This window comes from Acromyrmex echinatior, chromosome 1, assembly GCF_024713525.1.
Source record: "Acromyrmex echinatior isolate Ae372 chromosome 1, ASM2471352v2, whole genome shotgun sequence".
Lineage (NCBI taxonomy): Eukaryota > Metazoa > Arthropoda > Insecta > Hymenoptera > Formicidae > Acromyrmex > Acromyrmex echinatior.
Window position 1 is genome coordinate 25,126,299 of NC_141852.1, and position 22,879 is coordinate 25,149,177.

The 22,879-nt window shown below is 31.5% G+C and overlaps 1 protein-coding gene across 1 annotated transcript; it reads right to left on the reverse strand.

Moving 5' to 3' along the window:
* Positions 1-916: 916 nt before the first annotated feature.
* On the reverse strand, positions 917-22,744 carry LOC105144168 (uncharacterized). The gene is made up of 2 exons (XM_011052897.2): positions 21,993-22,744; positions 917-7,037 (listed from the first exon to the last, which is right to left on the reverse strand). The coding sequence occupies exons 1-2, from the start codon at positions 22,413-22,415 to the stop codon at positions 6,729-6,731; spliced, it is 732 nt and encodes a 243-aa protein (XP_011051199.1). The 5' UTR covers positions 22,416-22,744; the 3' UTR covers positions 917-6,728.
* Positions 22,745-22,879: the final 135 nt, after the last annotated feature.

Below are 22,879 nucleotides of genomic sequence, written 5' to 3' on the forward strand. Positions count from 1 at the left end.
ATTTTTTTAAATGATCATAATGTTTAGTCTGACAATTAACATAATCGATAATTTTGTGTTGAAGAGTTTTCCTTTTTACCTGCAATTTTTTAATTACACTCAATTTATAATTTTTCTAATCTATAATTTTCTATAAAAATACTTTTCTAAAGAAAAGTAGAGATTAAATAATCCAAAATTAAATATTTGCAATTTACTTCCTTTGATAATAAAATACATAGAATAATGTTGTATTTATGAGCTAAAAATTGATTACAAAAAATTAAATTATGTATATACACCTTATACACTTAATATTTATCTTCAATAATAAAAATAAGATGCATTCTTTATATTAGCGATTACTTTTGATAATATTTAACACTGATAAAAATTTACACCTGTATACCTCAAATCTTAGAAGCAATAACTTTTGAACAAAATTATATATTCATTTTAATAATTTTTATGATCGATGGAGCATATGTAGTATATGATAAACGTGAAACTCCTTTCACGTTTCATCAATACTCGATCGACAAAACAGTGAAAGAATTCTTGATCGTGGCGCCACTTACCTAGCATGCACCAACATTCATCGCCCCAAGTTCTACTGATATAAGGAAACATTTTCTAATATTTAAAAATATCTTAAAAAGTGATTTACTAAAAAGAAAAATATTTTGATGTTAATTAAAAATATCATTAAAAATATTCTATCAAATATTTTCCCAATACATTAAAACATACAAAGTTATCGTAAAAACTATCTTATTAATATTAAAAGATTCATGCATAAAACGTTTTTGCATATTTTAGAAGTCCATTAAAAATTGAAAATCAAGTTCTTGTAATTACTAATATATATATCAAGGAATCAAGGATAGTTGGAACATATAGATATGTACGATTAGGACTAATTTGCATAGACAGAATACTCCTTCTTATACATGTACGTAAATACATGTAACTTTATAACTAAATCTTAGCGTCAAACATAATGCTTATAATTAATACTTACACAGTAATATTGGACATAATGTGCGAAGATCGTAACATGTGTACTTAGTTCTTATTTAACATATGCGTATGTATACGTGTGCGTAGTTATATACATTTCAAGATTTCGGTGCAACGATTACATGCCGGTAAGATCTATATAGATTAGAATCGGTTGAAAAATCATTAGAAGATCCTTGCTTCTGTCAAACAGCTAATAAAAACGATATCATTATACAATATACATATTTATACGTTGGATGACCGATATGGATAAGATAAGATATTCAATACAATCTTCATATCGATGCGATATGATACGAAGTCAACGACAACATGACTATGTTATGTACATTTTTAAAGTTTAATAGCCCATATTTATCTGACAAACTCATTAAGTCTTTATCCATACACATTTATTAATAAATATTCACTTTTAAAGATTGCACCATTTTACTTTTAAAAAAGCAACGCTCGCTTCTATCACGAAAGAACGCATACGTTTCGTGCTGATAATTATAGTGAATCTTATTGCACGAAAGATTTATTTGTTTGTGCAGTGATTACTATCGTTAGTCATTCTCCTTGCATCTGATCGTTGCGCCTACCTTGATGCACGATAATCTAATATTTACAGAAGCCGGTATAATGATTAGAGTTCTTTAAGATCCTACGAAACAAGAAGAGATCTTAAAAATGTAAGAAAAGAAATGAAAAAAAATGTGCATTTAAAATTAACGAGCGAGAGCATCACAATTCGAATTATTCGAAAGCCTGACTTCTAAGAACTGTGTTCCAAAATTTACTGCCAGTACTGAAAATCTATAGTGCACGTAAATTACAGCCTAAACGTCACATCGACTATTTGTTTTCCTGATGATCTTAATTTTAATCACAAATCGCTTATTTTGCGAGCAGTGTAATTAGCGATTGCAGAAATTCTGTTGAAAATAGTAACTCTCATCGAGACGTAACTCATCTGAAATAATTTTTTAAACAATTTTTAAGTTGATTCTTCTTTCCAATTTTCATCGATACTGGATTTGCATTGCTCACAAAATAAGCGTATCATACATATTATTAAATGGATTACTATTATAAACACTTAAAGACAAGAGCGCACGATAGACAAAGTGTCGGCCGACTGTTGTATCATTTATAGAAAGTCCTTGAATGGAATGAAACCGCATACATAAGTATGTAACCGATACAATTTTTATTGTGTTCCATAAATGACACAATCAGTCGGTCGACACTTTGCGTGTTTTCCAGTAAGAGACATAGATGACATAGTGTAACACGGTGAATCATTACATCCTTATTGTCAATGTTAAACAAAAATGAAATGAGTCATAGTAAAATGAGTTACACTATGTCATCTGTGTCTCTTCTTACTGTAAAGCATTCTTTTATCTATCGTGTGCTCTTATACTTAGGCTTTTAAGTACACGTAGAAAATACCGTGTAAAATATCGTTAAAATAAAACGATTTAATTAAATATAAATTCTTTTTTCTGTCGCATTTCTTATCTCAAAACGCATTCGTAAAAATATTATTGAGACATTAAACTGTTTTTCCCTATTACGCTTGTCTATGCAAAACAGAAATCATGTCGAGAGATTTCAATGTATTACACGCTCGCAAAAAACTGATTATTGAAAAATATGCTTCAAGTTGATCACATTATTTTACTCATATATCTTATATAACCATAATATATTTAATATTCCGCTCTTAAATTTAATTAAGCAAAACATCCCCAATACTTTTACGAATGATTGATCTTTTTATGAATAAACTAATCACCCTTTCGATTAATATCTACACTGATCATTTCATGTTTAAAACGATACCAGCGTAAAATTTATTTTGACACTCTAATCATTTCTCTTTCAAAATTGACATTTGAATCATTCGAGAATTGCATTAATGTTTTCCATCTTTAATTACAAACGTCGAAGTCAATCAGAGTAGAATTCTGTTCAAGTCGTTTGCCGCTCACTTTACTTTCGTTATCACACGATGCGTTTTTAATGTAAGAATATATCACGATATGTGTATAGATACGATATTTTCGTTCACCAAACTCTCTGCTTCGTGCGCGATCAGGTGCCTCATTATAATACTTTCACTTGGATAAGCCACTGAATGACATAACAGTCTAATGCGCACTAAATGTAATTAGTACAGAGCAATAGGTACGTGCGTATACATACATGTAGTTTTAACGCTATTAGTCACTTTTGCTATTTTTTTTGTGATAAATTACAGGCCCGTAAAGAACTTCGTTCTCCAACCAAATCACTCGGAGAATAGATTCATATGGAATTTAATAGTAGCTATTGGCGACACGAAAGCCAATTGGTTTTAACAGGAAGCATTCAACGACGAACAAACAGTCACGTTGTCCATAAATTTACAAAGAAAGTTTGGTTAAACAACTGCATCAATTAATATTTTCGGGACAAATTGAGAATAATTAATTTTATTAAAATAAATATTTTAAAAGTTTTAACATATATATTACGTAAAATTATGGACAAGAGAAAAATTAATAAATCCTTATTTACACATAATAGCAAAATTTAATATTCTATAATATGTTATTGTAACTATCTTGCTTCTATTATAATAATTTTCAATAATGATTTTTAAATGTTTCAATCTCAAAAAATCTGAATGTTGTTAGAATTAATAATATTAACAGATTATAAAGAAGCTTTGTTCACTAGGCTGTATACATATTTATGCAAAAAGGCACAAACTATACTTGTATATCTCGGAAACGTGACGCCTGCGCACTCTCAACAGGTGAATGCATAACGACAACGATGGCGATAATTGAACGTTGCGTAACGTGTCGTCGTAATGTTTAGTAACGAGAATCTCGAGTTATGTATCCAACTTTTCCGTGAGCCTCGGCGAATAATAAAACAAAGATAGAATCCCGAAAGAAGGCTTCTCTCTCTCGCGTTGCCATTGTAACGCGACATTCTTGCTCCGTCGATTACGCAATACCTTCGACAAGTCGGTTTATCAAACACACGTCACGAATGCGAGTTATAAATTTCAGAACACCCGTACCTGTTTGCCGAGCCACTGTTATCGTCGTTCCCTGATAATATTCGCTCCGAGAAAGCCGCACGTGCTCAATCGATTTCGTTTCGTTTGAAATGGGCATTTTGTGCGTACGCCTTTGAGTGAAAAAATATTTTGAGGAACGTGTTCATTCGTAAATGTTTCCATTATAGATGTAACGCACTTTAAACGATCGAATTTCTATTCTCTTATCTTAATTACCCTTGAGTTTTCCCATTTTTTGTTGCACTTTTTTTCTTATACGACTATTTTTCTTATATCATATTACGCATGTAAGAAATACATTTAATTACATTTCTTTGGATTTTCCCAAAGAATAAGTGACAATAAACAACTATGGCAGTCGTTAACCGGAAGCTATCATTAAAGAAAAGGAAATGCAAAAGCAAGATGAGCTAGAAACGATGCACATCTGTTTAAAAAATTTAATTTTATCTCTTTTTTTAATATTGTATTTGAAGAGTTTTTCAAAAATTTCAAGAATAAAATGGTTTAGAAAAAATCTATGAAAAAATCTTTCTTGCGGCTATTAAATGCATTGATAACACAACATCACTAATTACAAGGCGATATTCATAATCTATCATCTGAGATAACTAGTTCGTTAAGCTAATAATTAAATCTTAACTACAGCAGAATTAGACTGGTCCGATTAGTCACTAACTCTATACGTTTATCAATTATGATACAATTTCTTATCGAAAAATATAATTGAACTATTATCTCTTATTATCCTCTTTGAAAACAAAATCACGTCGCAAATAAAATTGTCCATATTATCTCATTGAAGCATTAAAATCAAATGTGAGAAATGTAAAATTTAGAAACTTTTGCAATTGATTTGCATTAGCTTGACTGTGCGCTACACGAATTATCAATATACAGAAAATAATTACCATAATGAATTATTTAATCAGTGCAATTATTAATTGTAATGAGAAGTTTAATCACAAAATGCAAGCATTGTTATGCCTACATTAATCTTAGTGCTCCAATTAACTGCGTTAAGTACCGAATCGGGCCTGAGCAAACTACAAGGTATGACGCATCGTAATTTATAAAATGCATGGATGTTCAATTCCTGAGTTGATCCGCCCGATGTTGCAACGTGCAACGTAAAAAACAACTCGCGTCCTGAATTCGATAACGGAGATTAACCGAGACTCGTCCGACTGTACTCGTCTGGCTGTACTTTCTCCCAGATCGCTCGTCCTTGGACCGCACGTCGTGTCGGACGACTAACTGATTTCATAGACCTGTTGCAGCGCGCACGCGAGGAACGTCCGTCCTTGCGAGTCCTTACAGCCGTGCCGCGACTACGAATCTCCGAATACAACGTCGACGTTTTGCAATAGTCATTTGGCCATTATCACGCAAACATTATCTACGCTTCGCGCACGATTATCGAGAAATTCCGCGCGCATCGAATTCTCCGCGTGTCGACATCAAATTGTCGTTTTGGCAACCATGTTAATCCTTATTATACAGCCTTAACCGAGAGCAGCTGCAATAAATCGAACGGTAAGTCGAACTGATTAGCAAAATGGAAGACAGATGTTCTTCAAGACACCAGGCATTATTTTCGAATTAAACGTTTGTTGTAACATTAATTTATGAACTTCTATGTTGACTTCCTATGATTTATTGAGCATGATTAATTAAACATTTGGTCTTTTAATCAATAAAATGTCGAGACTTCGAGGTAAATTTTCAATTTGTGAATATATATATATATATATATATATATATATATATATATAAGCGAGAATATTTATCACGAATTATTTCTCAATTGCGCGCGACTGGGAATTAGAAACCGTCTTCTATCGGTAAAAAAATTCACATGATCGACGTAACGTTCGAGACTATTACTACATCAGGGGATGGCGCAGATCAATTCTCGCCGGAGAAAGTCGTGGGAAGAAGCGGCGAGCGAATCTTCCGAATTTAACTGTCGAGTGCTTAGAAATTAATATGACGACACCATGGATAATCGAGTCGGAAGAGTGAGATTTAATTATTCACTAATCGGGAAGCATTGTAATTAATTACAACAGGAACATCTTTAAGACTAAATTATTACTCCAGGAAAAAATGAAAATTCTCGGGTTATCATATAACCATTAATAATTATAAAAAAAAATTAATGATCTGAAATGAAAAAATGACAAATAAGAAATTTTCTTTAAAAAAAATTATAACTCTTCGTTTTTCATAGTTCTATTAAATGTTGATGGACCGGTGACTCGAAATCTGTCGTAACTTCCGGCGCGGAAGCGAAAGATTGTACATGTAAATTCGCCTTCAAACTAAAAATAGTAATATAAACTAAAAATTAACAATATACTTATAGAAACAGCGTTATCTCCTTTCGATATTCTAATCTTCGCAGCACCGTTTCTCGTTGCAAATAAATGTATGTATGTTACGATATCGACGTCATTGCTTAACATTCACGATATAATCTAAACAATCGTGTATTTATTATAACGACAACAATTTGATCGGTTACAACAAAATGTGTTATATTATAGAAAGGAAACCATCGTCGTCGTCGTCGTCGAGCGCTCGACGACGACGACGACGACGGAAAAGGAAGGAATAAAGGAATGAAGGATTACCGAGTCACAAGAGAGACACGAGAATGCGTCTACAGTTTCTGCACGATGTCGAATTTATCCTTGAAGCCGATCGACTCTTTCTTCGGATCGTATTTTTTGCGCTGTGCCAGCATCTCCCTGAGCTCCTTCGCGCTCATCGTCAGGTTCAAGGATCGAGGCTCGCTGTTGTTCGCACCATCCGCGGTACCCAGGGTGCCATTACCCGTACCGTGCACATGGTTCATATTGCCGTTGCCATTTTCCCGCATATTAGACTCTTTGTCATCGGTCGTCGTCTGCACAACGGTGGTACTGTCGCTGTGCCCCGTGTCGTTAGAATCGATTGACTTCTGCGTGTTCTGAAACGATAAGAAAATAAATGATACATATATTATTCTATTAAATTGAAGAAAAATAGAACTCTTATTGAATAAAAAATACATGTATCATAAGGATGATACATGTATTATTATATTATATGGAAGAAAAATATAGAACTGTTATTAAATGTATAAAAGATAATATGCATGCAGGAACAAACGACTTCAAATTGAACAATCTATCATTGAATAATAATAACCAAGAAGTAGGATCCTATATATGATTTATACATAAATAATATAATATATAAAATAAAAAAGTATGTAGTAAAATTAGTCTACAAAGCGGTATTCATCAAATATAAATAGACATACGGAAGTTATATATGCATAAATTGGATTTCATTACGTATATATAATCTAATATAATTTTATCATTAGCATAACTTTTTTAATGACTTTGCAATTATAATTTACTGGATCTCGATAAAGATCGCTCATTCCACGTCCGCATTACAGAGAAGATAGAAACGGAATGAGACTAGATATTTCTTTTCAGTCGAATGACACTGCAGTTTTTTTGACGTTTCGTCCGTATTGGTGTGCAACCTTCTGCAGCGCGCAGACAAAAACAGCTCGCTGTGTAATACGGTTGAATTCACAAATGCCTACTGTACAGATTTAACGAGACACGAGTTTCTGCCTGGGTATTTCGCGATTGTATCGCACACTTCTCGATTAGAATCGCAACCGGACAAATATCCGCGAGTTCGGATAAAGATCGCTGCCCGTGTAGAGATACTTAATGACCTTGGATCCTGATGCAACTTTGAACGGTACTTAAAGGAATTCCATTACTTGGCGTCATGCACGACGATGGAGAGAACCGGTTTTCCCCGTGCCGCGCGAACCGTTTAAATCCCTTCGAAATAATGTTAGTCGGCTATCGCTACAGCGGCCGCTACAGTCCTACATACTGAATTTCACGTTCGACTGGCTTTCAGTACTCCGAATTATCGCATATAGCCATGTGATTATTTATTTCATCGCAATATGAAACTACGCGTAAACGTATCCTTTTGCTTTCCCCGTAACTGTGACCCGATAATCAAACGCGTAATTAAAGTAATCCGGTGTAACAACTGGACAAGATATATAACGGTACATAGATAGCGAAATTTTGTTTTACAGAACGCTGGTAAGAAGTCTCGCTACAGTCAACCTACTTCTATCAATAACCTACATATATAAATATAATTTATTTTAATAAATAAAAAATCGATATATTAAGATTTTTAAATATGTTATATAATATTAGGTGTTGGAATTAATTCGTAGCGTTTTACAAGTGATGGGAAGTACTTTCATTAATGTATTTTTTAATGCTCATGTGAAATAAATAACATTCTTTCATTAAAAAACGCTACGAATTAATTCCAACACCTAATATATTAACTCTCTCCGTTTGCAAACTGAAATATTTTTGTCTGTGAAATTAGCACGACATTCTATTAATAAAAAAATAATTACAGTTCTAGTAGAATTTTTCGTAGTTCTATAATTCTTACATAAAAATAAAAAAAAATTCGGTATTTTTTATACTAAAAAACTAAAATTAAAAATATAGCGTCCTAATTTCGCGAATCTAGCATGACACTTTCCCTCTAAAGTACAAGAAAAAAATGAATATTTCCACTTTTGGGCTACAGTTCCACAATTTACGATTATCTCTTAATCGAGATTCAACTTATTCCTCTTTCCAATTCTAGAATTGAATAGAAAGTATAAAATATTATAAAAAGTGCTACTGAAATTCTAGAATTGGAGATAACTATAAAAAGTGCTACTAAAAGTGTAATTATTTTTTTTTTATTAATTAAATATCATGCTAACTTTACAATCCATTCTTTTTTTATACAAGCGAAATTTTACTCTCAAATTTCTCCGAAATAAAAGAGAGCGATCTGATTCCTCTCTCTTGAAATAATTAGAAAAAAATGATTTGATGTAATAGAAACGTTGAAAAATAACTTTGAATTTTTCTATATTTTTGAATGTCTAGAATAGTAAAAAGAATTTGGGCTGGACAGAAGACCCAGATTGTAAACGAAGAGAATAAAAGTCTTATTGAAGACGGAGGATTAAATTATTGCAGAAATTATTCAAAAATTCTCTTTCATCCACAATATAGTAACCTTTACAGCAAAAAAGTAGGAAGTAAAAAACGACATAATTAGATATTATCAAAGTCAAACGCGATGATTGAGAAATCATTATTGAAATGAAGAACAAGGCCGAGTCAGAGTTGGTTTTGTCATATTTCTGCAAAGAGACTTTATGTGACATTATTGCAATATCTTCAGTATCTTCGCTCACGGAGACTTTCGCGTATATTGCATACAACATTTTTATTCCACCGTTGACGCAACGATTCTATAAAATGGCAAGAATCTATGCCATGAAACAACGATGACCATGGCCGCTTCGCGTGAGTGGATTTTTTTTCTTTTATTAACTCGATCGAAAATGTATTCATAATTCTGTCACAGTTCAAATAATTTTAAATCTGCAAATTTGAGCTCCGAAGTCAGATTGTAGGTACACGTTAATTAAGGCATGTCACGACAAAAACATTGTAAATCCAAAATTATGAAATGCGTTTTATTATATAAACGGATTGTAAGTGCTGTGTTCTAATATTTGAGGTGGAAAGCCTCTGCTGCTATAAGCGAAAAAAATGGATAGTGCAGAACGTTGTAAGTCCATTATGTAATTGATTATGTATTTTTATTCGAACTTAAAATGTTTTAACTTGCATTTTTACTTGGACTTAAAACATTTTGAAATTTAAACAATTTTGACGCAATTTAAAAAAAAATTAAAATTAGTTAAAAATTTTTTTGCAGACTGATGCTTTTTAATTATTGTATTCATTTTTTGTAGAATTTTTGAAATGATAATTTCCAAGAAAATGAGTTTCTAGTTTTCATGAAAAACTTTTAAGAAAACGCACTCCATCTTTCAATCTCTGTAAAAAATTTTAATTAATTACACTTACAACGTCTTGCTGTGGCACGTCTCAATTACCTTATTCAATTACTAATTCTTTTTCAAAGATTATCAATAAATATGGGAATAATGTATGTTTGCATCAGCTATAAATTCACCTGTGCTCTTTAGGACAAAGCAACTTGTAATTCCTCGCACGCATATGCTGACGCAAGAATGAAATCGCTAATCGAGGGAGAAACATTCTGAAATTAGCAGCGCGCATATCGCGCTTCAAACAAGCGTTTATCGTCGAGTTACGCAGACAAGTATTTAATTATGTCTATGCGAGGGAGCATAGTGCAATGCTCGTTTCTTTCTTGGAAGGGGAATCTCCGTTATCTGCATACGTATTCAGACAAGACGTGCATGGGTTTTTGGCACGCTTTCTTCTAAAAATGTTCTAGAATAAGACACGGAAATGGAATAAGATCAAATAACGGATTCGAAATGTCACCTTCATTATCGCGTTTCATTAAATTTTATTTATTTTATAATAAATGAATGACAGTTTAAAAAACATAATTTTATCTTTTAGAAAAAGATAATTGACGAAGAAATAAATGTTGCGTATATATTTTTAATGCTCTTTAAGATTAAATTAACGAATAGCTTATTTAAAAAAAAATGACTTACATTGGAATATGGCACACTATTTTGCATTTGTGTTAGTTGTTATGCAAAATGGACAGGAAATGTCCTATTTCGGTATGGGAAACGCAGGATAGCTAATAATTGTATTGGAAGTACAATATCGCAATTCGCAATTGTAGAACAGACTTCCTCGAATTATGCAATATATCTCTGCGTCATTTGCAAAAATTTTCTTTACAAGATTACATTCAAAACATGTATTACAAAATTCAGAAAGAAATTTTTAATTTTATTCTTATACGTAAAAATATTATTTTTAAAATTTTTGTGGAACAGCAAGTGAATATTTTACATTAAATTAATCTCAAAATAATTAATAATTACTTTAAAAAATTATGTGGTTTTTCATTTAATAATATATATTTTTTTAAATTATACTTCTATAAATAAATTATAAAAAAATTATTTTTTACAATTATTGAAAAAAATTCCGAAAGAATTTCGGTCGCATACATTATTAAAACTGCCCACGATAGAAAAGAATCTCTCGATCGTCTGCCTCTCCTACGCATCCATTATCATAACTAATATGTTAACTTCATAAAAATCGAAGTTTCATTGCTCGTCCCGTTTACATATTCATAACTTTACCTACATAGAGAGTAATTGCCTTGCAATAATATTTTTATCATGATAAATCATCAAGTAAAAATTTATTTATTTTAAAAAAAATTAATAAATTCAATTTCTAACAATAAATATACATCAATTAATATAAAATTTAATTTAATCTCTCTCCCACTCTCTCTCTAACAAAATAATATTTCACTAAAACAAAGATTTTTCTCATTAAAATAGCTATTAAACTCTGTAAAAATTCCTTCAAATTATAAATTAATCTAAACTTTTTAAAATCTTTTTATTTACTGAATGATATTTTTTCATCCTCTATTAAAAAATGTTACTTTTTTTAAGTATTTAAATTAAATTTATATGTAATATGACCATGACGCAGCTAATCAGCGAATCGACTTGAATGCGGAATTTACGTAACGTCGTGAAAATCACCGGAAGTGGAAACTCATCAGAGAGAGGGACAACGATATTTTTAATCGAAAGAAAGTGGCGCGCATTTATTTGATGTTTATCGTAAGAAATATTCGGATCTTAAATTTCGCGGAAATTGATTTAATGTCATAAAACATCAGCGCGTCCTCCAAAAACGCGACTTCCTGCGATTACAATAGCGTAATGACTTGCATCCGAGAACCGTGCATTGTTATTGCCGCAGGTGGTACATTGAGAACCGCCTAAGCAAACAACAAATAGATGTTCCTAAGTACGTATATCTTCTAAAGCGCAAAGAGTATTAAAAATTTTTAAATGTTTGTTAAAAAAGCTGCGCGAACGTCTCGACAAGAAAAACATCGAATGAAATTGAAAAAAATCGCAAAAAAAGTAAATCACAGAACCTGAAATGTTTTACCTGCAGAAATTATCTTATTTGATCGACTACATCAGTTATGTTTCACTTCAAACTGTAAACAACTTTCAAATTATATTTTTAATTTAATACTCTGCGTATATACGGACATAGGAAAAATATTGACCATTTGTACTGCAAAATGTTGTAATTTATTCTACAAAAAAAAGCGAACCATCACTCTCGGTATAGCTTGAATGACTCATTCCCCACTACGATAAGACGCACATATAACTGCCATGAATTCGTTCCATTCCAGCGATCCTTTTCCTCCTTGAACGCAGTTCTGCTGCTATTATTGTATTGCGTATCAAAAACGGGGATTTTCACCGAGAAGATTGAAACCGAGAGTTATTAAAATTATCTTCTCCTTTATTCAAAAATATTCGTATTTCTCTCGTATTCAGATTTCAAGTAAACAAATGGAACATTACTTATAAGAAATCTACTGAACTAAAATTTCAATTAAAAAATTGGTTGTAATACTAAAAGCGCTGATCTTATCTATCGGGGACTAATAAATATAAAATTAAACGCAACTTTATACCTTATTGTCATGACCTGGAACATACTAATCGGCGTATAAGAATTATAAAATGATAGGTATGTTAGATTTATGACAGCGCCGGATAAGATTAAGCACGGCTCGATCGTCAAATCGAGCGAGTTTTTACATTCAAATCGCAAAGATTTTTACAGCTGACTGGCAGAATTGAGTGGGACGTTACGAGAGATACGAGAGAAAGCATTGCAAAAGGATTGCTGAGACAAGAATGTAACAATCATGGAAGCTACGATAATGATATCAACGAGAACAAGAGATAGGGGAGATAATGGGAGAGACGATGTCTCTGGCAAAGGAGAGGAAAAGCCTACGAAACAAACCGCCAATTTCGCGTCTTCTCGTGTTCTCATATAAATAATTGTTACAAGTTGTTTCATAATTATATTGCTTAATTAGAAATATTCCATATAAATAATCGATTTCGCATTTACATCACATGAAACCTTTCGATATTAATGCTATTTTATATACACTTCAAATGTTAAAATAATTAGACTTTAAAATAAATGAATGTTTCCACATTAGATAAATATTAGTCGATATTATCGCAGGCTTTTCTAATGTTTTGTAACTGACTTCTAATTTGATTTCAAACATTTCCTAAATATTTGTCTGAAGTGATTATCTATTAACGTTTTAACTCACAGAAAAGTAGCAATTCAAATATTTAATAAACAATATAATAATTTCAATGAATTGATTATTTTTGCATGCAAAATTCAAAAAGAATATAGATATTTTAAGAATAAAGTCACTAAACTCCGATTACATCTAAAAAATTAGCCAATGTTTTCTCTATGAAGCCCATTCTACAATTATGTAAAGGTAGTTATAAATGACTGTAGTGAGAATTGACTCCAGTCAAATCTGAGGAGAATATTCGACTATAATTGGTCAATTCTTATAACTATAACCTTGCAATAACACTTATAACTACACTTATGCAATTGTAGAACGAGTTTTATTCTTTTATGTACCCTCTCCGTACTATCTTTTCAATTCCCACCGACAAGACGAAATCCCAAGCGATGTTAAAGGGTTAAATGAAATGAATAAACTGCAAATTGCGAGTGTCCGCCTCTAATATAAATGAATTATTGTCTGGACAACAATACGCATGTAAGCGGGATATTAATAACTCATTTGTCGTCACTTTCGTTTCCATCATTCGCAGACCGAATCGTCGAGTCGCAAATTTAAAATTGCCGATTTGCCAAATGTTGATTCGACTTTTTCAAAAACCTGGGATCAAATATGACACGGTGATCTATTCTGTTGCAGTTACTTGCATGCATTAAATGCTTAAACATAAAAAATATGTGCATCAAAATATTTTCTGTCGACAATATATCTTAATTCTTAATTTTCTTATTTTTCACAATAATAAAAGCTTCGCAAGAATTTACTGAATTTTACATCTATTTATTATGAATATTAAAAAGTAAACTTTTAAAAAATAACTAAGATATATACACATACACAGATATTTTAAAACTTTTTTTCTTATAATAAAATATTAATTTTCTTTGTGAATCTTTTAAAATAAAAATAACAATAATAAAACTCCCGATTACTCAAATATCTATTAATTAAAACAAAAAATTATTCAAAAACACTGAAAAATAGCTTTTAGTTTGCTCGTCAGTCATTACACGCGATCGGAAGCAGGAAATATCAAATGATAATTTTTATTGTCGTGTATAGGTCGAGATTGACCGTTAGCACGTGCAAATCAGCAAAGCTTCCGCTTATTCAGCATGATTCAATCATATTTCATTCATCCCCGTAGTACGATTACATTCGTGAATACTCTTGTGACTTCGAGAAGCGGCGATGATGCCGACTCGTAATGGCGTTTTAAACACGTGCTAAGGTGATATAACCACGTGTTCTTTCACGACACAATGATAACATAAAAACTATTACATAATGATACAATGACCATTAATAATATTTAACTCTGTCAGCAATCTGGAACTTTTTTAATACAAGTGAAATTTTATTTTCAAATTTCTTCGAAATAAAGATACTTTGGTAATGTAAAACCTTATTTGATAATGTAACAGAGATGTTGAAAAATAATCCTGAATTTTTCCATATTTTTTTAAATCCTAAAATGGTAAAAAACTTGGACTGGAAGCACTAAAAATATGATTGCAAATAAAGTATTGTATTAAGAATGACTAACAAATACACACAAAACACAATATCTTTTTAATATTTCATAAAATAGAAGTAAAAAGGTAAAAATAAAAAATTCTCCAGCAGAATCAAGATAGCTTAACAATTTATCTCTATTTTAATATGATGATTATATGTAGTTATTAATTAATATGAAGGAAACATGTACCAAGGACAAAACGTTTCTCGATGCATAGGAATAGTGTATCATCATTCGTACGTTCCATTAATTAAACTCGACTTGTATTTCAGAGAACGTGATAGAGGTTATTCACATTCTTTTCGCGTAATAAATACGCGCTTGCGACACGCGAGAACGCATACATGCACGATACATCACCTGCTAATTAAAATCGATGCGACAAGTTGCGAACGCGTTGAAACTAAATGCTTTGACGACAGATGCGACTCTCGATCGTGATACTTTGTAGTTCGTGTAATATAATATAACATATAATTTATATAGTATCATTTCGCTTCGTTAATAAGATCATTAATTAAAATTGTTAATAAGATCATTAATTACTGCTTGAAAAATTAAACATTAAAAATAATTCACTCATGCAATGGTTAACGCAAAACGACTAATATTACCGCTTTATTACTTATAACGAGAACAACAAAGTGATACAAATGTGATTCAGTGGCCTAGAAAAAAAGAAAGGATATGTCATGAATATAGATACACATTCGTCCTTCAATAGTTTTTCCACCTTCAAGGGCGTGTTCGGATTCCCACTTGGATGCTCTCCGGGTGTCATGTCATCCTTGTTTAACATTCGGTAACAAGGATGGAGTTATGTTTTTAGATTCCCACCTGAGTGCACTCGGGTGGAAATCTACAAACATAACTCTAATTGTAATACATAGATACAAGTCAAATGCTTTAACAATAATTAAGCGCAATTTTATTGTCTATGAAAACGATCGATAAAATGAAACATTTTCTAAGAGGAAAACATAGATGATGCATAACATTTTAACGTACATCGCGCATTTTATACGAAACGAGTTTCCTCATTTCTGTCTTATTGCTCCGAACAAATACAGATGCGATGGCATCATCGGCTTATTGTTAATTTAGGTAGGCGTTTACTTGAGTATTCACGTAAGCATGGTGAATGTGTCATAATAAACACAAAAATGTCATTGCTGATAATCACACAAAAAGATGGCAATAATAACTTAACGCGAATACCGGCATATTATTTAGTGACAATTTATGTCAATTAACCTCTTTATCCCCAATTATATTATCAGCTTTAGAAGAATTAATAAAAGTACGAGACGAAGTATTACGAATAATGTTATTTGAATTGAATAATGGCATGAATTGAAAATAGATAAAGCCTTTCTTAAAAGATTAACAAAGGAATATCGATAAAAAGATTATGTAAGCCAATTGTAGTGTATACAAGGAAGGTTACAATATTAAAGATGATTATTTTGACAGAAACAGGATAAAAATATGGCTTATAAATGATGATTTATGAGAAATAGCGTCATAATATCTTAAAATTTTTATCGCATACTTAGCCTTGACTAAAGCTGAACAGCACTTTTAATATAAATAATGACTTCACGGAGCTGCATATATAAATTGTACAATTATAATAAATTGTTATCTTAATATATCTGTAGATAGATGCACAGATGAATATGTACTTATTTATAATCAATATTAAATTATGATTAATAATAATTTAGACGATCATCTTATTAACATTTTAGAGAAACATGTTAGAATCATTTTTCTAATATTTTCGATAACTTTAGCGAAGTGTGACTGTGACTCACTTTAATTATCATAATTCTTTATCTTTCGATCGAGGCCGCATCTTTCCGTGTAACTGATAATAATGGAAGAAACGTGACGCCTCGTGTGATGAGAAATCAGCTCAAAATAATCGCACGGCACGATTGGCAAGGAAAAAATTGCGATTTCTCATTTTATTAGTCAGCTGACGAAGAGACGCGTCATCGCTTAGAGAGGATACATCAATGGGAAAATGAGGTACGCACGTCGTTACGATGCTTGCATAACCGTTTCCCTGAAAAAGGATTTGGACAATCCAAATTTAAATCGCTTCCTGCCGCGTCATTAACTCTTGATGATCCAAGTAAAAGATACATGCGACTCGATGCTTGTGCTTCCTATCGTCGTGATTACGGCAATATAAATCGCGATAGAACTGATTACGGCTCTAAAAATATTTATGTACCTGATTTCCGTGTAATTGTACATAAATATCAAACAAATATCGTACGCTTCTGTAAATTAAATTCATGTAACATAAATCAATATAATATTTAAGATCGTAACATTCGTCGTATAAATGCGAATTAAAGTAGGTATAATATCGTATAAAATAAAACACGAATTTTATGTTGCTCACGCGTGCAAGTTGTCCGAAACGAGGCAACTTTACGGGTAAATAATTTATAAATGAATGAAATAAAATAAAAATAAATGAAGTATTAGGTGTTGGAATTAATTCGTAGCGTTTTTAATGAAAGAATGTTATTTATTTCACATGAGCATTAAAAAATACATTAATGAAAGTACTTCCCATCACTTGTAAAACGCTACGAATTAATTCCAACACCTAATACATTAATAAATTTCACAATTAATATTATATATAAATTGTTATAATACAATTGATTTTCATATCGTAAGAAGAGAAAGCCAGAACAAATCTCTTTTGTACCTTATTATACATCAAATTTCTATTCCAATTACTTTTACTGCAACACATCGATCATTGAAATGACTAAAAGAACAGAGCGATGGCAAGACTATTCCGAAGAGAAATAACTAATTACGACACGATGACGTATGTGTATTCAAATTCAATAGTGCGCACCTGCTTATATTTTATAAAAGCTACGCTACACAACCTGAAAATTGTTTGCTATGACATAAAAAATAACAAGGCGAACACACGTCGTTTAACGAATAATTATTAGCTGAATGTATATTTCCGACAAAAATATAAAAAATAAAACTAATATACACAGAAAAAATAAGTTTGCTGAAGTATCTAAAAATTTAGCTAAATATAGATATGAAAAATAATTTTGTTTAAATCATCAAAATAATTATATAGGATGTTCAAGCTGGTTGCTAGAATGTCAAAACTTTTTGCAGCATTTCTCATCATGGTTGAACTTCCTGCATAATTATCTAGATGGTAAACAAAATAATTTTCAACAAAAAATAATTCGTGCCTTGAAATTTTGCTAAAGTGCAATATAGGTATCGTTCTCGTATATTCAGTATAATATACTTAATATGGATTTGTGAAATCAGCATGCCCGCTCCCCCTTCCCCTTTTTCCCATTCTATTGATATAAAAAAATAACAGTCCGTTAACACTCTTTTCATAATTCTACAATTCCGTGTTAAAATAAAAAACAGTTTCGCATTTTTTACATTAAAAAACTAAAATTAGTACTAGTTACTGGAACTGTAGAATTAAGAAAAGTGCTACTGGAACTATCATTATTTTTTTATATTAATAGAATGTCTTGCTAACTTCACAGATCCGTTTATTATCGTAATATGATGTCTTGTATTATTATACTAAGAAAAATGTTGGATATAAAAAATTGGATATAAACATTATTTTGTTCATATGTGACTAGAAATTTTCTTATTTTTCAATTAAAAAGTTGTATTTTGATCAAAATTTGATTACAATAGAAAATTTCTATAATATCTGGTTAAAATAAAAAATCTATATAAATTATATACTTTTTTTTATTTTTTAATTACAAAAATAAGAAAGTATTTATAAATCAAATATCAAATATAACAAATTAATGCATATCAAACATTTATAATTGCTAAAATTATCATCAATATTCGATAGGAATGTATTGAGGAACTGCACGCATCACACGCGTGCTAGACACTTTCTAGCGTGGACGTAAACATGAGAGCAACACTAGCAACTGCTGCTGCGACAACGAATTCAACAGGTGGATCCGTGGCGGATAAATTCCATGCGAATACCACGGATTCCTTTGGTACGGGCGCGTCGTCTCCTGGGACTTTCGCGGCCGAAGAAAATGCCGATCAACCGATGTGTTACCTCAACACGCTAACCACTTTTCTCCTCTCTCTTTTTTCCTCTTTAATTTACTTGAAAAATTTCATACATTTTCACTACACTACTAGGAAAAGAGTGATTGCATTAATTGGCATTCTGGTTGAGAATGGAAAAATCAGAATTTTCTAGCAGAATCTATTATCAAATTCTATAAAGCCAGAGCCAAATCAGCAGAATCAAATCGAATATCAGAATTTTTAGTACTCATTTTATAAAAATAATATCAGAAATCAATAAGATTGAATTTGTATTATTTTGTACTACCAAAAACAATTCTATATTATGTATCATTTTCTAGAAAACAGTGGCTAGTTTAATATTTAAGATGGTAGGATCATAAAAAAAAACACAAGGGCAAAAATTATCACAACTGAATTTGTACTAATTTGTATCATTGAAAGTAAGTTAATATTTTACATATTTCTTCCTTATAAAATGACTTTATTAATATATACTTACATTAATATATATACTTACTTAATTTATGAAACATTTTACGTCAAACAGAGTACCTTTGAAACATCGTCATTTTTATTTGTTTTTTTTTTTAATTTGCTAATATATTCTACAGATAAAAATATGAAACATGTGTTTTATGAGAAAAATTTAAGATTTTTTTGTGAGATTATTCACACTTGCAAGTTGCAGAAATTCATAAAAAACGTCGCTCATGCGAACTTTCAAATTATTATATCGAAATCATTAGTCGTATAAAAAAATGCAAGAGACCGATTTAAAAAATCTTAAATTGTTCTATGGATGGATTATTTTTAATTTATAATTTTCCATTTATTTATAATATTTATTAATATTTTTTATCATTAACTCACCAATTGAAAAATTTTGTAAAAATATCATCGTTCAATTAACTCTGAAAATTTCAAAATGAAACTCGAATGGATTGTATAGTAAACATGCAAAATATTAACTTACTTTCAACGATATAAATTAGTAGAAATTCAGTTATGTTAATTTTTGTCTTTGAGTTGTATTTTTTATGATTCTGCTAGCTTAAATATTAAATTAGCAGCAACTTTCACTATTTTCTTGGAAAAATGACACATAATATAGAATTGTTTTTGGTAATACAAAATAATACAAATTTAATCCTATTGGTTTCTGATTTTTTTCTTTTTATTTTGAATTGGTCCTGTCAGCTTAATATTAAAATCGTGGCAGCGCTTTTAATTTGTTTATCATCAATCAACAATTTCCTCAGTATACAGAGTTAAATAAAAATATATGAAAAACAAATACAAGAAAATTTTTACTTTATCTACAAGAAAATGTCACCAAAGATAGAAGAAAAGTCTTTTCCCTATTATTGGAACTGTAAATCTTCTGGATTGGTTTGCAAGATAATGAAATGTTATCTACACTGTGAAAAATTTCTGAAAATGGACGAACCAGAAAAAATTCCAATTATATCAAACAGTTATCTCAAGTTATTTTAGTTATCAACTAGAATTATAACAGATTCAACCAGGAAATTCTGATTTGTCCATTTTAACCAGAATTTCAATTAATACAGACATGAATTTTTTCGAAAGTACTGAATTTACTCGTCCATAATGCAATTCGCATTACTTTCATGTGCCCGAATTTCCAATTCGCGAATTTGAATGTACATGTATTTATATTTAAAAAATCGTTGATAATTTGTGTGTGCTAGCCACTCAATACTTTGTTACTTTTATAATTCGAATTTGTAATTTGTGCCAACACAAATATTTACTCCGAATAATCATATCTCATTAATAATTATCTTTCGAGAAAAGCTCTTAAATTATTTTAAGAATACCAATCTTTCATTTATACATGCATTAGAGGAAAAACAATTTATTTACCATTATGCACATACATTTTGCGACAATAATTTCATCTATGTAAAAATTATTAATCAATTATAATTAAAAAAATGTACAAAGTTCTGGAATGTGTATAATGGAAAAAATATGATATTTTTAGTTTTTATTTTCTGATTAATTAGTGATTAGACTTAATCTGATAATATAAAAATTGTATTTTTCTAGCTATGGTTAATCACTAAATTAATAATTTTGTAGTAACTTAAAGTTATTACCACTACCAAACCAGCAGTTTAAGCAATTAATCATGGCTAAAAAATACAATTTTTACATTATCATCACGTTAAATCTAAATCACAAGTTAACTAGAAAATGAAAAAACTCTGAGTTTATATAGAAGTATCACATTTTTTTCTCCATTATACATTTTTCCATTATACATGCATCAAAGTAAAAACAAACCGTTTTTCAACATTGTACTTACATATTCCGTAACGATCCAAGTAAAATTTAATAAATTCTGACAAGTTAAAATTTAAAATGAATATCAAGTAATTTAAAAATTTTTTTTTAAATGCTTGTATATATTAGGTGTTGGAATTAATTCGTAGCGTTTTACAAGTGATGGGAAGTACTTTCATTAATGTATTTTTTAATGCTCATGTGAAATAAATAACATTCTTTCATTAAAAACGCTACGAATTAATTCCAACACCTAATAATATAAGTACATTTATAAAAAATGTAGCAACGTTTTATTGCTAGCACATTTCTTTATGTTTTACTTTTGTCCACTTCAATGTATATTAAGTAATTACAATAGTTAACTATAGAAATCAACTATATAAATTTTGTTGGAACGATAACAATTACAAGCATAAATTTCGAATATTCAAAAGAAAGACGCAAAGCGGACAAATTATATTTCTTGATCGCGATTCAGAAAATTATCATGTTTAAAAATAAAAAAAATTAAAAATAATTAAATCCGACAGATTTCAATTAAACAAAGTCAGCAATTCACTTAGGCATATAAAATTCGGTTTATATGTTTTGATTTTATAAAGAATCAGTCTATCTCTAAAACTATATTTTTAGAAAAAGTTTAAAAATTCGATACAAGACAATCGCACATTTGGAACATCTATAAAGTCAACGATAACAAGAGAAGAAAGAAAAAGAAGCTGGAAGCGCACTTACCTCGTCAACGGAACAGTTGCTGCTTTCGGAACGATCTTCTACGCTGTTGGGATTCCTCTCCGGCGTCTTGATCACTTTGATGTTCGACATAGTACCCTTGATGACGATGTTGTTCTCCCTGAAATAATCGTCGGCTTCTTGGTCAACCACCAGCAGCTTGGTCTCATTGGCGAACGCCTTGATACGCTCGACCACCTGATTGTGAGTCTCGTTCGCGATGTCGATCTCGTTAACCTCGACTATCCGATCACCCTGACGCAGACCGGCCGCCAAGCTCGGCGAACCCTCGTCCACCTTGCCGATGAACTGACCGTTCTTGCCCTTCTGCGCGTGTAGATTGAAGCCGTAACCATTAAAATCGTCCCACTTGACGATGTGGCAAAGCCGGGCGCACGGCACTTTATCGTCCTTGAAAGAAGACATCGCGTCACGTCGGTCTCACTTTCGACGGGACAAGAATAACGACGAAGAATAACGTGCAAGAATCTATCGCCGGATCCACTATCGAACAGCCGGACACCACCACACTGCACCGAGGAACGCGCGAAACGCGAGAGTCACGCGCGATTCTAGACTTCGAGACGAAAAACACCGCAAGGTAACAGACAAACAGAGAGACACGCGCACACGTTCAAACGACGACCAAAGTACGTATGCGAAGCGATACGAAGTTAGCTGCGTTACTCCGATTACTCGGCAGCACTGGCAGCAAACCGAGCAGGCGCGAACGCGAGGAGTGACGAACTGTGCCGAACGAAGCCGAACTGTCGCTGGTCGCTACCGGCCGTGCCTGGCCGTGCCGACTGCCGACTGCCGACAAATGCCGAACCGACCCGACAAATGCCGAATCCGCGCGGCCGCGGCCGTTACGCGCCAACTACGCTGCA

Excerpts from the sequence above, each read along its gene's own strand:
- LOC105144168 (XM_011052897.2), bottom strand. The coding sequence starts at position 22,415 with ATGTCTTCTTTCAAGGACGATAAAGTGCCGTGCGCCCGGCTTTGCCAC. Across the intron at positions 7,038-21,992 it reads GCAACTGTTCCGTTGACGAG|AACACGCAGAAGTCAATCGA; the intron begins GTAAGTGCGCTT and ends TTATCGTTTCAG.